At 34.9% G+C, this 18920-nt stretch overlaps 1 protein-coding gene across 1 annotated transcript in view; it reads right to left on the reverse strand.

The window, feature by feature from the left end:
• The window catches only part of LOC140442124 (nephrin-like), a 421295-nt gene that overhangs the window by 55617 nt on the left and 346758 nt on the right, over positions 1–18920 (reverse strand). Inside the window, exons 8-9 of the mRNA XM_072533202.1 lie at positions 13789–13986; positions 8972–9123 (exon numbers count right to left, since the gene is read on the reverse strand). Of these exons, the coding sequence (XP_072389303.1) occupies positions 8972–9123; positions 13789–13986 (350 nt within the window). The remainder of the gene's footprint in view (positions 1–8971; positions 9124–13788; positions 13987–18920) is intronic.

Here is an 18920-nt window from a genome sequence, read left to right on the forward strand (position 1 = left end):
GAAAAGCCTCACTCAGAACGAGGGTAATAGTATGCAGGTTGTTATCAACAATGTAAAGAAGAGGTATTGGTTGTATATGTGCCAGAACAATAGGTCACATTAATCAGAATGGCTAAAACTACAGTAAGAGCTTATGATGTTACGAAAATGTCCCAAGATAATTTTTTTAACTTGAAACAACTGACTGATACCGAAAATTAAAAAGTTGAAAACAAAAAAAAAACAATAAGAGTTTTATTAATCCTATAAGAATCGTAAAAAATAGCAAAAAACGCGCAACGTTTATTTATTTAACACCTGTATAAAAAATGACTTTATTTACGGCAATATACAGAAATCGCATATGAAAGCTGAACACTTCATTTTAAAAACGCAATTTGATTTTTTCGATATGACAATCTGATCTAATGATATATTGTGCAAAATATTTTTGTTCAAAATTATCTGTTACATTTTTTATTTGAAACATTTTTTCTTCTTCTTATAGTGCCGTGCACCTATAGGGCGTTGGCGAATTATGTTAAGGCCAGACGTCTGTCTTTTGCGGCATGCAAAAGATCGCCAGTGTTATTTATGCCTGTCCAGTTCGTTATGTTCCGTAGCCACGACATTTGTTTGCAACCTACTCCTCTCCTGCCTTCAATTTTCCCCTGGATGATTAGTTGAGGGATTGCGTATTTTTTTCCTCTCATAATATGGCCGAGGTATCCAATATTTTGTACCTTGATTAAATTGAGTATTTGCCTTTCTTAAGATTTCCTCGTTTCTCACCCTATCTGTCCATGGTATGCGGAACATTCTTCTCAACGTCCACATTTCGAAGGCCTCCAACTTATTAATGGAAGGTACTCTTAACGTCCATGTTTCCATGCCGTATAACAATATGGACCATACATATCATTTAACCATCCTGTAGCGGAGATTGAAGGAAAGATTGCGGTCACATAGTAGCGGTTTAAATTTGATAAAAGCTTGTCTAGCTTGTTCGGTACGGCATTTTATTTCTTCTTGAGGATTCCATTGGTCATTTATCATCATTCCCAAGTATTTAAATGTTTTCACTAGATCGATTGGAGCATTATCTACTTGCAGTTGTATTCTGGATAACTCTTATGCCTTTCTTGTCAATGTTAGCGTTGTGTATCATTTTTATCATTGCGTCATGTTTTACGGTGTCAAACGCTTTTTCATAATCGAGGAATGTTATGACTATATCTTTTCGTTGATCCATGCAGTTTTGTACAAGCGTATTCAAGCAGAAAGCTACTTCACGTGTACCAGTCCACTCTTGAAACGAAATTGTGTCTCACCGTTTAGATCTTCCAGCTTTCTGAACATTCTTGTGTGAAGGATGAGAAGAAACACCTTAAGCAAATGGCTTATTAAACTTATCAGGTTGTGGTCTTTGCATTTTGTCGCTCTTTGTGATTTAGGGATCATTATAAAGGTTGAATAAAGCCAATCTATTGGAATGTGGCCGGTGTTATATACGATATTGAAAATTGTTACCAGCATGTCGATGTTATCATCTTTCAACATTTTTATGGCTTCCGTAGTAATTCCATCCGGTCCAGGGGACTTGCCTAGTTTTGCTACTTTTATAGAGTACTCCACCTCGGCGCGAATAATGGGAGGGCCGGATAAATTTTCCGTGGGTAGGTTAGTAGTTGGCAGATTCGGTCTATTATCCGCAAAGAGGGACGAAGCATAGTTTGCCCAGATTTTAGCTAGTTCTTCCTGGGTACGAACGTAGTTTCCTTGATCATTCTTCAGGCGAGTCTCATGGCGTGTATTGTATATTGTATTGACCTTTTTATGCAGTCCAAAGCTTTGTTGTAGTGATTCCAATTCTTGACCATGTTCTTTCATCCAGCTTTCCTTTGTGTTTTTAATTCTTGCCCTTATCGTACGTTGGATTTCCTTGTATTCCTGTTTCTGATTCTGATGTATTTTGTACCGTGTGCGTTGCTCCATTAGATCAAGTATCTCATTCGCCATTTTTTTCTCCGGTGTACAATTCTCGATGTAAATCAAATTTTTTCGTTTTTCTCCCCCTACGAGAGGGATTTTTAGTGGAAAGCTCAGAGGTGGAAATGATAAACTTTATTTTTTTTTGTCGTTCCAAAATTGACACTCTCAGTAAAATTCAGCTTCTTCGTATGATTTTTAGAGGTTCAGCGACATTTTCGTTTCTGACAACTGGAGTATATTATTAAATAAATATGCTGTTTTAACACATTCACAACCAACCGTCACACATGTGTGACGGTGAAGTTTTCGTAAGAACTGCTGACACACATGTGTGACACCGAACTTACGTCGTGAAATGTAAAATAATTTTACCACGATTTAACACAGTGGGTCTAAATTTGGCCACAGTCCACCTGCATAATCCTTCTTTCACACGCTATGGCTGGGTTGTGATCTCGACGTTTAAAAAAAGAAGAAATAACCTATAAACTTATAGCACGTATGCAAAAGTCAGATGGGAAAAGTGTCGTTATTGTGTATAATTTAGACAGGTAATATAACTGTAACTTATTTATATACGGTGGAATCCCGTATTTGTTTCACACGTATTAACAATGTCAAAACGACATCTAAGTACACGAGATCTTTAATTAGAGGCCAAGACGGCTATGGAAATATTTTATTCTAGTGAAAGTAAATATTTTCCTTCTCATTCTGGAAGAGAGACTGAGGATAATAGCAATGATGGGGGTGAGTCGAACAATGATGGCGGTGAGTCGTGTAATGATAAGGGCGAAGCGAACGATGCAAATGAAAATGTAGTACAAGAAAATAATGAGGCGGACTGGCTTGATGTAGAGGAAGATATTGAGATACATTGGTTTACTGAACAAAAAAATATAAAAGTAGAAATTCCTATTGACGCAACATCTATACAATACTTTTCATTACTATTTGATGAAGAGCTTTTGATAAAAAGTGTAGAGTGGACAAACCACAGAGCTGCTTTGCGTAAGGAAAACTCTAATTTAAAAAAATATTCCTTTTTAAGACGCTGGATAGATACAAATATTGACGACTTAATGTTGGATCTCTGCATATTAATGGGACACATAAAACATCTCTCCTTACGTTTAAACTGGAGCACAGATACACTATATCACTTTTTAATATTTGGAAAAACTATGCCCAGATTAAAGTTGAAGCTATTCTTCAAAATATTTGTTTTTACAAGCCGGAAGACATAGAAGTTCAAGATCGACTTTACAAAATTAAAAAAAAAAAAGTCCCCTTACTGTCGAGAGGACGGTTAATATTCCGACAGTATATGTGGAAAAAAACTAGTATATATGGAATAAAAATTTATAAGATTACTAGCCCTGAAGGATTTTTACTAAATTTCCTAAAAGTTTAAAGTAGTTAACAGGCTTGTTACTAAATATTTAGAGAAGGGTCACACTATATACATGGACAATTATTACAACAGTTATGAGCTTGCCAAGTTTTTACATGAAAAGAAGACCTACGTTTGTGGAACATTACGAAAAAATAGAAAAAGTAACCCAAAGAGTGTTATTACAAAAAAATTAAAGAAAGAAGAAGTTGTATGCAAAAAAAGAGGTCCAATCAGAGTATTAAAATGGAAAGATAAGATAAATGTATTAATGATTTCATCCAAGCATGGTTCCGAAATGGTTGAAGTTGCAAATCGTAGAAACCAGAAAACATTGAAGCCAGTAATGATACGCGACTACAATTCCGTTATGTCTGGAATTGACAGAATTGTCCAGATGACTTCATTATTATGGCACACCACGAAAAACTTTGAGACGGTACATGAAAGTTTTCTTTCACGTAGTAGATATTTGTATGTGGAATGGCAACTGGTTGTTGAATAAAAATAGAAACACGTCAAAGAAAACAAGAATGTCCTACCTTCAGTTTAAAGAGGAAGTTATCAAAGGTTTATTGGGACAAACAGAACAACCAAGCAGAAAAAAAGTTGTAGCGGAACACAACTTAAAAAAAGCAAATAAGCCGAAAATATGTCGACAGTGCAGTGCAAGCAGAAAAAGGGCTGTCACCTGGTGCACATGTCAGGAATGTAAGGGGAGTGATTACCAGCCCATTGGGTTATGTGTTACACCCTGTTTTGCTGAGTGGCACAAAAAAAACAAACTTATGTTTTATTTTTTATTGGAAGTAATTTTTATTTTTGTTAATGTTAAAGAAATAAATAAATAAATAAATATAATAATAATATATAATAAAAAAAAAATAACTGATTTTTTATAAGTAGTAGCTAAAACTTTTTATGTCACATATTTGTGACACTTGGGTTACGTTCAAACTTTTATAATTATATTCCAGTGCCACACATGTGTGACATTATCCAAACCAATTTTTTTTATAATCCTTGTTCAATCATAATACTCCTCCCCAAAAATGGTGGATTTGGCATGTTTCTTTCATGTATAACCACAATCAGTTTGACTGGACAGACCTAAAAATAGGTTGGTCGCGAATTTGTTATAATCTATTTCTAATGAGTGTAGAGTAATAAAATCTCATGAAGTATTCAAAAGCGCTACAGGGTAATCCGTCAATAATCCGTCAATAAATTCCGTCCGCATTGCAAAATTCTGTCGTTTCATAAAGAGCAGGTAGGTATCACCCTGTTTTAAGGGATTAGTCCATTGTTATCGACAGATAAACACTGAGCCAGAGGCGCGCTAGTGGGTTAATTGACAAAAGAATATGCATTCTTAAAAATCATATTAAAGGAAATAAAAATGTAATACAGCAGAACAGTGTTATTAAAAAAATATAAAATGTAACAATAAAATATATACGAACCGAAATCGGGAAATACTCACAAACACACACGAATGAACTTTACATATTGAAACACTTGTGGGGAGTTTAAATCAATTTATTCACAAAAACTACAAAAACTTTACTGGATACGTTATTACAATTCTACATCACTATAGTCTTCATCCGAAGAACTGTCATCATCCCCTGGTGTTATAATTATAGGGTCAACCACCTGATCGACCAAGTTGTCCAGTTCCCACATTTTATCTTCCTCTTTTAAAACATGCTGGATTGCTTTTTGCCAGTTTTCTGATGTGATTTCCATAATGGCTTGATCAAACAATACCTTGACATCTTTCATTTTAAATGTGGTATTGTGCCTTGCAACATATCCTTTAACTTGTGCCCATATAAGTTCTATGGGATTTAATTCGCAATGATATGGCGGTAGGCGTAGCACAGTTACTTTAAACTTTTCTGCTACATCTTCTACGGCATATTTTATGAAGCGAGATTTATGTTGTTTTACTACGGCTAGTAGTTCCTTCTTTATTGAATTTGTCTCAAACTGAATACCTTTATTTGACAGCCAGTTAATAATTTCTTGCTTTCTCCAAGCTGAAGTTGGTACCTTCTCTATGCGCCTTGAATGGTAGCTTGCATTATCCATAACCACGACCGAATCAGCTGGAAGAAATTTTAACATTTCCCCGAAATAGTCTTCGAAGACATCCGAATTCATGTCCTCATGATAATCTCCCGTCCGACACGACTCAAAGCTTAACAAACCTTCTTTTAAAAATCCTTCTTCGCTTCCAATGTGAGCAATTATAAGCCTCTTCCCTTTTCCCGAAGGCACTTTAATACCCGTCGAAAGGCCTTCTATGAAAGCTTGGCGAGCACTTGTTACATTTTTATCTTGCCACATTTTTTGGACTATATAACCTTCGTTTATCCACGTCTCATCAAGATAAAAAATTTTCTTGTGCTCTCTGCGGTACTGTTTTATAGTTCTCAAATATTTTCGTCTCCAGCAAATGATTTCATCACTTTCCAGTAATAGTGCCTTTCGATTGTGCTTTTCCCAGGAAAAATTCATACTTTTTAAAGTTTTCCATAAAAGTTTTCTGGATATCAAAGGAATATCGTTATCTTGGCTTATCTCCATTAGTATTTTGTCAAGGGTGGGTATTTCCTTTTTAAAATAAAACGAATGAACTTTTCTTTGAATGTCACGTTTGGTGTCTTCACCTAAGATTTTTATTGGTCTTCCTGATTTTCTCTTGCATGGACTTAACTGGCCTGATATCTTTCTTTCTCGCAATAATTTAAAAATCGTGGACTGTCCAATTCCAGTCATTCGGGCACATCGCTCAACACTTTCTTGCACAGACAAACTAGGGTGATCGTGTTTTATGCAATCATATACATTTAAAATTATAACTTTTTCACTAACAGATAGCGGAGAATTTTTTACACCTCTTTTCTTTGGAGTAAATGTCGCCATTTTATAACTTTTTCACTATTTCTATATCACAATATTACTGTACGTTTAATTGGTGTAGTAACAATTACTAACTCGAATGTCGAATGTCGAATGATTATAATAAAATAAAAGAGGGATTATAATGAAAGTGTAAGTAAAACCTCATTACGCGTTATTAGTCTTCATGTTGATTTATTTTAGTTCTTAGTAATATTAGGAGGTGCGTCATACCCTTATCAGTTTCTTCTAATGCTTTTATTCGTTCAGTAAGGAAGTGAATTTGTTTTTATAAATAAAAATGTAATTAGCTTTAATGACCATATAATGGAATACGAGTTTGAAGAATAAGTTAATCGAAAAATTAAATAAAATTGGTTATCACAAAATATCCAAAATATGATATTTTGAGGTACATCAATTTTTAACGACGAAGTTGACATCCGTCCATTTGCCTACGCCCATGACGACACCGAAATTCAGGCAAATTTTATGACACTTCATGATTTATTACTCTACACTCATTTGAAACCAATTATAAACATTTTTTTCAATAAAAATTTTTGATTATGAAAAATTAGTTCTAGTATGAACTAAAAATAAACGATTAAAAAATATATTTCTTTGTCTTAACGTACCACAGCGCGTTGAAAATCATTCTGAGTATTTTGGAATGAATTCTCTGGATGATTTTGGTATTAGAAGGCTTTGCACAGCCCATAGTTGCACTCTATATGTCTATATAGGCTTTATTATAAACTTATACAAGAAAAGTTTATTATCTGTAGATAACTGTGATATTCGGCCTATTAGCCAATTCATTTAACGTATTTTCATGTTGATTTGGATTTTTTTTTTAAGATGTGTGCTTTCCAAGTGAGCTCTTGATCAAGTGTCATTCCCAGGTATTTGACTTCTGTTTTTACTGGTAGTAATATGTTGTTCAGTCTGATTCTCGGACATTATGATGTTCCTGTTGGTGAATGTAATTTGATTAGACTTAGTACGGTTAACTTTGATTTTCCATCTATTCATCCAGTCTTGTAGTAGGTACAGGTGTATTTGAAGGTTTCCTGATGCTACCTGGGGGTCATCATCGATGGATATTATGGCGGTGTCATCTGCGAACATGGCTACTGTGGTCGTATTTGTTGTTGGGATATCAGCAGTAAATTTGAGGTCCAGGAGGGGACCCAGGACATTTCATTGAGAGACACCGGATTTTATGGGATAGCAATAAGAGGTTTCTGTAAGAAATCTGACTTGAAAGTAACGTTCTGTGAGGTATGATTTTAAGAGTAGATAGTGAGGAGTGGGAAAGGATGACTTAAGTTTATACAGGAGGCCGTCATGCCAAACACGGTCGAAGGCTTGTTCTATATCCAGGAAGGCAGCAGTGCAAATTTTTTTCACTTCGAGTCATACACTAATGTTTTTAACACTCCTATGACATTTTTGTAGAGTTGAATGGGCTTCGCGGAAACCAACCTGGTGTGTTGGGATCACTGAATTAATTTCGATGTCTTCTGAGATTCTTTGAAGCAGAAGTGTTTCTAAGATTTCTAACATTATTGGAAGTAAGCCGATTGGTCTATATGAAGTAGTAATATTTGGTAGTTTATTTGGTTTAATAATCATAATTATTTGTGCGAACTTCGAATGAATCGGGTAGTAGGCTAATCCTATGATACTATTATATATCATTGTTAGTAGGACTTTTGCTTTTCTCGGTAATTTTTTTAATATTAGCCCGGTGATCATGTCGAAGCCTGGTGCTTTGTAGTTATTGCATCTAGAAATTTGTTCTTTCACATTATTAGGAGTAAAGCATTTGATTGGTAGCATCATTGAACATGGAGTGTCTAAGAAGTTTTTAACTTGTTCTTCGTTATTGTTGTTTTTAAGTTCAGGTGTACCAAAAACGTGTGAGAGATGTGCAGCAAAGATTGATGCATTTTCTTGTTCAGTTTTTCTCCAGCTTCCATCGGCTTTCCTTAGAGGTGGTATGTGCTGTGTAGGCCTCTTGAATAATTTCGTTGCTTTCCAGATGCTGTGGTCTTCTTTTGACAGGCTGTTGATGAATAGTTCAAATGTATCATTCCTCGAGTCTTGTAGAGCAGTTTTAAGTTATTGTATTCATTTTTATCTATAGGATTGCGACTTCTTTGCCATTTGCGCCTGGCTCTTCTTTTTTGTGCAACAAGACGTTTTATATATACGGGTATGTTGATGTCACTTGGTTCTTTGTCATTCTGAGGGGGTGTAGCTATTTCAGCGGCTGCATGTATAGTTTGGGTGAGAAGAAGCACAGCATTATCGATATCGTCTGGTTGCTTCAACCTTATATTTAAATTTAAATTTTCATTTATGTAAGACTCGAATACATTCCAGTTGGTCTTTGATGTTGTCAACTTAAGGATATTCGGACGTTTTATAATTTGCGTAGATAGTGTGACAATTATGGGAGTATGGTCAGGATTTCTCTTGAAGAAATTCATGTTTACGTTTATATATTGGTGTAGATCTAATTTTGTGCTGTTGTAATCTTATCATGGTCCAATTTGCGAACAAAGTTTATAAGTATACAGTTTCCCGTTTTGCACTTGGTCATTTTTATATATTAAATTTATTACTTGTACAAGTGAAATATTTTAAAATATTTAATATCTACTAAAGGTTGATAAAAGATGTTACACCTACCTTAAATTTTCTTACAGCATATATTATTGCTCCTACGGCTGCTGCTATCATAAAAGTTGACCCTGCTGCTAGCAATATGTACAGCCATGGACCAGTCGATGCTCTAAGTGCTCCATCAGTTGGTTCTGTAGAACGTCGTTGTTCTCTTAGTCCTAAAATATACCAAAAATATTCAAAGACAGCTCGTAATAATATTTAATATAAACATTATGTTTAGTATAAACAAACATTATTACATGGCGCAGTCTTGTGGTCAATGAAAGCTGCTCGTCTAAAAACTAAAACGAAAACGAACAAGAAGCTTGACTTGACTTTCGTTTTTACCTTGTTTAGGCTTTGCGCCTCTTCAAGGGTGGTATTATTATTGGTTAAACGTGAATCTCATGCTGTCGCTCTCCGAGACAGGGCGTGGGTTTAGCTGTAAAGCAAGAGTGCTAGAAAAATTATTTTCACCTTTTTTAATGCCGTATGGACCAAGCCCGCTACTAAGTACAAGTTCCATGGAAAACGATCCATTTAAGATTGTTGGCCTTTGTTTTGTTTGGTTTTAAACGCGTGGAGGATAGCTGTGGCTATGTCCTCTCCTAGGATCAGGTATCGTTGTGCAATGAGATTGGGAAACAACAGAAAACCAATCTCCTTGTCCCAACTTGAAAAAAGAAAAAGAAAACCCACAGAAAACCAACCTGTCCTTGTGATTTGAATTCGACTCTTAAGGAGTGTGTGTGGTGCTCACTGTTTGATGTTTAATATTATCGATATATGTCTTTATGGGTTGTTGGTGTGTTAGTGCAGTTATTGGTTGTGTGTTGTTGGCTTTTTATCTAGGTGTATCTAGCTTGGTGGAGACAAAGTGTATATGTGGGTAACTGATAAGTATATTTGGATGATGTGTGTGGGTAAATAATAAGTGTCATAAATAATATATATATATATATATATATATATATATATATATATATATATATATATATGAATGTAGTGTACAGCAAAAAAAAGTTTCCGAGCTTGCTTAAGAACGTCGTAAAATAAAACTTCCTCGAGTATACGGTAACAGGCCAAGTATTTATAATTTTGTGTTGAAAAGCAAATGTAGCGAGTGGTAAATCCTAGAATAACTCATAAATGTAAAATACACGTTATTTCGTTTAATTAAACCTCCTCTCAAAGTTTCCAACTGTGTTCTCAGTTTTAGGAGAATAATGTGTGTCTATTATGCCTGGATTTAATCTAGCATAGACAAAATGACGGGAATTGTTCACTGCATATTAGCATGACTGCACACAATCAGACGAATTATGATGTAATGGTTTCACATTACTGTACGATTCATAGATCAAAGAACAAAAAATGACAAAATGATTTTGAGATGCAAAATTCATAATACGAAAATATTTATTTATTCTACAATAAATATAATTATATTAAAATAATTCGCAACTTTCTTGAGATATAACAATTCACGTGTACATATAATTGATGCTATTTTACCTACAAATTTTATAGTGCACGTCTAAGTCCCAATTAAGAAAATATTTTTAAATCTACAAACTTAAACTAATAAATTTTTAAGATACAGAATTAAGGCTCCTATTCATTTTATGTTTTAGTGATGTTATCAATAAAAAAAACGAACAAGCTACATTTTGCAAAACTGTTTTAAAAGGGGAAGTTTAATGGTGTAGAGTTGCGTAATAATAGGGTAAAGCCTATCTTACCTTACTTCTTAATGACAACCTTACTGCCCCGTGGTAACTCTTGTTTAAAACAAATGATACTGGGTCGACCACGTATGGGTAGTATAACTCTAGTAAGGTAAAATGTGTAGTAAACTTAGTCAACGAAAAAGAGGGGGGACGCGTAATCTTATGGAATTGACTGAAGCCTAAATTGACACATATTTTATTTCTTCAGTAGATTGAGAATAATGGAAATATATCTGGGACTTTATATACTCTATGTCTTATCTGAGACATACAGTAAAGGGTCGTAGAGGTATAGGAAAAAAACAAGTTTCTTGGTTAAAAAAAATTCGTGAATGGACACAGATATCAAATGCAGGACAATTATTTCATATTGCAGAAGATCGAGAAGCCTTCGCAATGGTGATCGCCAAAGTCAGATAATTCTGATATGGCACGCGAAGAAGAAGAAGGATATATATATATATATATATATATATATATATATATATATATATATATATATATATATATATATATATATATATATATATATATATTTATATCAATAAATAGATTTTTATTTCCTTTATAATTGAACACTAACATACTGATCATTTTTTGAACATGATTTTATCATTACATAATTTTTAGTAAATCGATATAGTTTCAGTAAATCAGTAAATTGAAGTTGAAATCAGTATATCTACTGAAAAATCAATAGACCTGGTAACCCTGCGAGAGGTAGTAATGGGCACCGTACAGTCACAAAACATGGCGGCCACATAGAAACTAGCTTCACTTTTCGAAGGTTTATTAAATGAACGATACCTGTCTTCTCTCTTTCCTGGTCTAAAGTAGTAAATGACACACGAAAATATTGGCATGTCTGAAGAAAAAGCTGACACTACCTACTTCTTAATGTAACTCTTGTTTAAAACAAATGATACTGTACCTGGAGACCAAAGCTGTCAATCCCAGCATCAGTCTACTCGCCATTAAGACAGGTTAGTAACCTGCTTATAGACGTAAAAAAAATATACTCAGAGAACGTATACTTTGCCTCGGATAAGGAGACGCTACATAATGACGACTAGCTATGAAGAGAACGACGAGTGAGAAGTGGAAGAAGGAACATGTGTTATGATTAGGAACCTGGAAATATTAGAGATCAGGAACTTATAGAAGAGCTATAAGTCTCTCTCTTGTCGTTTTCTCATTATTTAAGGATCGTGATTTTTTCCAATTCCTAACATTTCTTTTCCATTAATCTCTATCTTCAGCTGCTCTGAGAGTTTTGCAGAATAAGTTTCCAGCTAAATTTTTAATTTAGTCGGACCATCTAATTGATGATCGTCCTCTTGATCTTCTCCCCGGAATGTTTCCAGAAACAATTAATCTCTTTAATTATCGTTTCCTCTGCGAACCACGTGACCGAAAACATTGCAGAATACGTTGAATGCATATTGTGGACAGACATACATCATAAATGTTGAATAAGTCGGGTGACAACAGGTATCCTTGTCTAACACCTCTCTTGGTCTTGAATTGGTTTGATAACTTCTGATCTAGTCGTACTGTTGCTCTATTGGACTGGTACAGATTTTTAATAAGTGTCACCAGGTGCATTAGTGTGCCCATTTCTATTAAAATGGAACACATATTTATCCAGCTTACATAATCAAATGCCTTTTGGTAGTCAACGAAGCATATAATAATAGTTACTTGAAATTATCTAGACGTTTTATTGAGTTGTCTTAGGTTCAGGATATGTTTCCGTGTACCTTTAGCCTTTACAAACCCTGCTTGTTCCTTAGGTATTTAGTAATATAGATAAGATTTTAATCTGTTTATGATGATATGCAACAAGATTTTACTAGCATTTGTTATTAGTGACAGTGTGCGGTAGTTTTCACATCTGGTAGTAGTTTTTTTTGTGTAGCGGGATATAAATGGAGGTACACCAACCAATATTGGATTGTTGGAAACTTTTTTTTTTGATGAAATCATTCAATATGTTACAGATTATACCAACGAGAAACTTCAAAAAATTAGACTTACCAGAAATGCAAAACATTTCAGTCCTACAGATTTTGGGGCTTCTAAATCTTACTGGAGTAAACAGAGCCCAACATTTAAATACTTAAAATGTCAGAACGCCGTTTTCTCTCTTTGGTACAAGCTATTAGGTTTGATGATACTGAATCTAGAGTAAAAAGAGTCCAAGAAGATCATTTGGCGCCTGTGCGATACGTTCTGGATAACTTTGTTGGGAAGTGTTTACAACATTACTCGGTGGGTAGTTACATAACAGTGGATGAGATGCTTGAGGGTTTCAGAGGGAGATGCAAGTTCCGTGAGTATATTGCAAATAAACCAGCGAAATGTGGCATAAAAATCTACGCTGTTGTAGACTCTCGAATGTTTTATACACATAACATTGAAATTTTTGCAGGTAAACAACCAACTGGTCCATATGAACTAAATAACGATGCCCATAGTGTTGAAACAAGACTTTTAAGATATTGTAGTGGTACTGGGCAAAATGTAACTATGGACAATTACTTTACATCTGTATCTTTGACTAATGACTTGGTACACAACCACCGTATAACGTTAGTTGGCACATGACGTAAGAACAAGCAAGAGGTTTCCCCAATTTTTTTAGATACTAAATTACGAAAAATAAATAGCAGCCTGTTTGCTTGGGAAGTCGATCCCAATAAATGCGTTCTTATCTCATATGTACCAAAACCTAATAAAAATGTGCTGATGCTGTCGACGTTTCACAAAGATGATGAAATTAAAAAAGGAGCTGTTGATGTGGCGGACAGGATGAAGGTAGAATATTCGACTACAAGAGTGAGCAACTGTTAGCCTTTAACTGTTTTTTGTTCTTTACTCAATATTGCTGGCATAAATTTACAAATTGTTTACTACAGCAATACAGACACAAAGCTCAAACGAAGAATATATCTGACAGATCTTGCTAGCTAAGCAACTTACGAAGCCCCATATTGTTCGTCGATGAAGTATTACATTACTGTCGATTTCACTAATGCAAAAAATTAGAAATATTCTAGGAAATAAAACCTAATTTACGACGCATCAAAATAACATACTATGGCTACTTACCGGGAGCGGGAAGAGTTCTAAAAATTATTAAAGGTGTATTTTTCGACACTCCTTTTGTATTCAAGGAATGTACAGTTGCTACGTAATCATGAGCGGCTTCCAGGTGTGATATGTTAAAATCCGGTGATACTAAGGCAGTAAAGTTGGCGATGAAAATATCACCGGCAGTCAGAGTGAGCACGTACTTCTGCCGCAGTCCTGGAACAATAAGACATTGGTTAAATTTTTAAATTTATTAAATTTTTTTCGTAATTCATTTTCAACCACTATATATATTAATTTCAAGACCAAAATAAATCTACCACCGAAAACATTACACTGGACCAGGATACAACGAATACTCCCTCATCAAATAATACGCAAATAGAAACCGCAGATATTGATGTAAGTGGAGAGCAATTTAATGATCCAGCATATTGGCAAGAAGTATTGACAGATACTGTTAGACTAATAATTTTAGACATATGTCCAGTACGATTAAAAAATATTATTTATCATGTAAATAATTTAACCGTTAAAATCTCCAGGAAGTGATGATATACCCGCGGAACTTATTAAATGTGGAGATGCTACTCTGACTAATCATATATATAAAATCATACTAAGAGCCTGGAATGAGGAACAAATCGTGTCTCCTTTTCAACATAGCTTTGGAAAAGGCGGTCAGGGATGCCCAAATAGACAGCAGAGGAAACATTTTTAATAAATCATCCCAAATTTTGGCATATGCAGATGATGTTGATCTAGTTGCCCGCACAACACGCAAGCTAGAAGAAATGTATACCACCTTGTCAAACGCCTCAAAAAATATGGGCCTGCAAGTAAATGAAAATAAAACTAAGATAAAGGCATCAACACCCAACAATAGAGCCAGAAACATCGGCCACCAATTCACGGTTGATAATTTTACCTTTAAAGTGGTGGACAAATTCACATACTTAGGCTCCCTGATCACCAAGGAGAACGTCATGACGGAAGAAATCAAGCGAAGAATAATCAAGCGAAGAACAAATGCTATTTTGGACTGAGTAGACATATGAGAAGCAGAAACTTAAGCCAAAAAACAAAAATAACCATATACAAAACCCTTATACAACCAGTGTTGACATATGGGTCAGAGACATGGACCATTTCCAAGGCAGATGAAAATCTCCTGCTTATATTTGAACGAAGGATTCTGAAAAGAATATTTGGTGGCATCTGTGAAAATGGTGTTTGGAGAAGGAGGTACAACTACGAGATATATCACAGATATAAACATATATTTGGTGGTAAAGACGTAGTATCCTTTATAAAACTAGAAAGACTAAGATGAGCAGGACATCTGGCAAGATCACAGCAGAACAACCCTCCTAGAAGAATCCTTATGTCTCAACCTGTGGGAAGTAGAAATAGGGGTAGACCAAAACTCAGATAGAGGGATGGTGTAGATAAGGATGGTAGACAAATAGGCGCAGCAAACTGGCAACAGTTGGCACTGGATAGAACTGACTGGCGTAATAGACTTGGGAAGGTCGAGGCTCTTTTATAGGGCTGTAGCACCAATGATGATGATGATGAATTTAACCGTTAACTACAGAGGTCCGGTATTTCTTACCGGTGGGCGGTCCGAAAACGCGGATTTCGTGGTATCCGCACCACTTATAATTTCATGTGTCTCAGTACCTCTCGGACAATTTGTATAACAGTGCTAATCAAAGCGGTCGGCGTGTATTCTAAATATTTTCTTTTGTAGCGCACATCAAAAATCTTAACCGGTAAAATTTACCGTTAACTACAGAGGTCCGGTATTTCTTACCGGTGGGCGGTCCGAAAACGCGGATTTCGTGGTATCCGCACCACTTACAATTTCATGTGTCTCAGTACTTCTCGGACAATTTGTATAACAGTGCTAATCAAAGCGGTCGGCGTGTATTCTGAATATTTTCTTTCGTAGCGCACATCAAAAATCTTAACCGGTAAAATTTACCGGAGGTCTGTTTTTAAGTAAGTATTTTTAGATAGAATAGATAAGTATTTTTAGAAAGAGGGTTAAATTTGGTGATAAAAATTTTGGGGAAATTTTGCAAAAATGGAATGAGGAAATTGATTCTGGTGCAAGTGATGCTGACTCAGATGCAGGGTATTTACCAACAGACCATGATACTGAATCACTGAAGACAGAAAAACTACTCATATTTGTATAATGTGCAAGACTCCGATATGTTTGCAATGCATGGCAAAAGTTGGCAAGGAATGCGCCACTTAATTTTTTTGACAATTTTACCCCTTGCAGATTTTTTCTCATGGATGTATAGATTCTCATTATGATTCTATATTAGTTTTATTTGTTTAAAAAAAATCTAAATTTTTGTTCATAGTGTTTATGGCTGTTTGTTTCAATAGACCAAAATTATCCTTTAATAGATTATTCTTTAAAAATCTTGTATTTTATTATTAAAATCACTCATTTTACCTGCTTTCCCATATCTAGACTCTAAAGAAAAATACATAATGCATTTTTTTTATTAACTTTATATTTGACTTCATTTTATATTGACCGGTAAAAAATACCGGGGCTCTGTTGTTACGTGGTAATAATGGAATGTCTGTAGTTAAGGGTTAAACAGATATTTTAGCTCTACTTACTTCGTAAAAACGGTACCGACTAATAAAAAAATACCTAGAAACTGGCTTATTTACTCAAAATCTAAAGATTCAGTATACTGCTTTTCCTGCTAATTATTTAAAGTTTCTTCTAGGAGTTTTAGTGATAATAATGGTTTTAGAGACTGGCAATACTTTTTGTGGGCTTTAGAAAGGCACGAAACTGGTAAGGTGCATTTCGAAAGTGTTAAGAAATGGATTGAATTAAAAAAAATCAATTGAAAAAGGTTTAACTGTCGTTTATATGAATCAGAATTTATTTCAAATATAAAAAAAAAGATGGACATCTGTTTTAGGAAGAATTATTTTTGTGATTCAATTTTATGGCTGGACAAAATTTAGCTTTTAGGAGCAATAGTCAAAAATTATTCGAAAAAGGCAATGGCAATTTTATGAAATTAATTGAGATAATGCCAAATTTTATAGTGTAATGGCTGACCATATTAACAGGATTAAAAAAAAAATGGCACATTATTTGGGCGATAAAATCCAAAATGAAATAATCACCTTAGTAGGCGATTAGGTGCAATAGGTGAAAAAGTAAAAAAAAAAAATATAATTGAATCCTTAAAAATGTGCAAATATTTTTCAATTATCCTTGATTGCACACCTGACATCAGTCATCAAAAAGAAATCACAATTGTGGTTAGATTGGTTTTTGTTGACGATTTTTCTAAAACTGTAAAGGTTCGAGAACATTTTTTAGGATTCTGTGAAGTTAGCAACACTACTGGTCAAGGTTTAACTGATTTTATATTAAATTTTTTAAAGGAATCTGATATTAGTATTACCGATATGCGAGGCCAGGGTTATGACAATGATACCAATATGAAAGGCAAACACAATGGCCTCCAAAAAAAATCTTAAATATTAATCCCAGAGCCTTTTTTGTCTCTTGTGCGGCACAAAAGTCACCTTGTGCGTCCTTGTGCTATGCACAGCCTTAATTTAGTCGTGAATAATGCAGCAAAAGCTCGCTTGAAATTACTAATTTTTTCAGTATTATTCAGGAACTATATGTCTTTTTTTCGGCTTCAACATATCGATAGAATATTCTTTTAAAATAAGTGCCTAGGTTAACGCTAAACCCGCTCTCTGATACCCGGTGGAAGAGTCAAATTGATGCCGTATAGACTCTTCCCTGATTGATTAAATAAAATCATTAATAAAAAAATACCTAAGATCTACCATGAGCCAATCGAGGCCCACAAATTTAGCTATAATAAGTATCGAGGAAGATATTTGTTTTAATTTAGATGTGACTGGCCTAGTTAGGGAATTAGACGTCTATACCTACCTAGTGTTGTATTTCTTTTTTCTTTATTTTAATTTATTTTTCATAAAAGAACTATGTAGATTTTTGTATTTTGGTTACACCAAATTATATTTATGTACATTATAATATGCTGTATAAGCTCATTTTTATATTATAGGTAGGTATGTATCTATTCGTTGACTTAACAAATATATTTTTATGATCTAAATGTTCAAAATTGTGTTTTTATTAATTTTCCCTAATTTGCCATGTTTTCTTATACACGTTTTACAAAACTGCTGATGTGGCGGCAAATTAGGTTCTTGCCCCCTTGCGGCAAAACCTCTAGGCTCGGCCCTGTGTAGCTGAACTTGTCTAACTTATTAAACTGTTTATTCGGGCTGTTGGGCCGTTGTCTTCTGTTGAGATTTGTTCTCGACGTTTCGCCAACACTAGGGGTTGGCATCTTCTGGAGATGTTGATGCTTCGCTTGTAAGCAGAAACTGACGACGCGTTGTACTACGGAGGCAATATTTATAATTCCCACTCGCCTCCCCTCCACTGGTTTCGGCTTGAGGGGGCGTGTCGTTGTTTATAGTAGCTTTTCTATCTCCGTGTTTGGCGGGAAGGGCGTTTGTGGATTTTAATACTACTGGTATCCATGTTTTGTTGATTTTTAGTCCTTCTTCTATCCTATTGAAATTGTTTGGGTGCTTGTATATTTCCACCGCTTCCCGATATAACCGTGGGTAGTACTGTGAAGTTTTGTCCAGCATCTGTGTTTCTTCAAATAGTATTCGATGTTCTCCGCTTCCCAAAGCGTGTTCGGCAACGGCAGATTTGTCGATATGTCCTAAACGACAATGGCTTTTATGTTCATTTATCCTGGTGTTGGTGTGTCTTTTTGTGGTTCCCACATATACCATTCCACATGTGCATGGTATTCGGTATACTCCGGCCGTTGCTAATGGGTCGCGTTTGTCTTTTACCGATCTTAAACAATCCTTGATCTTCTTTGTAGGTCTGAAGATGGTCTTTATGTTGGCTTTCTTGAGTATTCGCTCAATTCTGTCCGTTACCCCCGATATATAGGGCAAGAACGCTTTCCCTTTACATTCTGTTTCTTCGTCCCTTCTTCTAGATACGTTGTTCATCGCCTTGTGTATTTCTCTTCTGGTGTACCCATTAGAGGTGAGCGCTTTTTCAATATAAAGAAGTTCACTTTGGAGAT

The sequence above is a fragment of the Diabrotica undecimpunctata genome, chromosome 5 (genome assembly GCF_040954645.1).
Source record: "Diabrotica undecimpunctata isolate CICGRU chromosome 5, icDiaUnde3, whole genome shotgun sequence".
Lineage (NCBI taxonomy): Eukaryota > Metazoa > Arthropoda > Insecta > Coleoptera > Chrysomelidae > Diabrotica > Diabrotica undecimpunctata.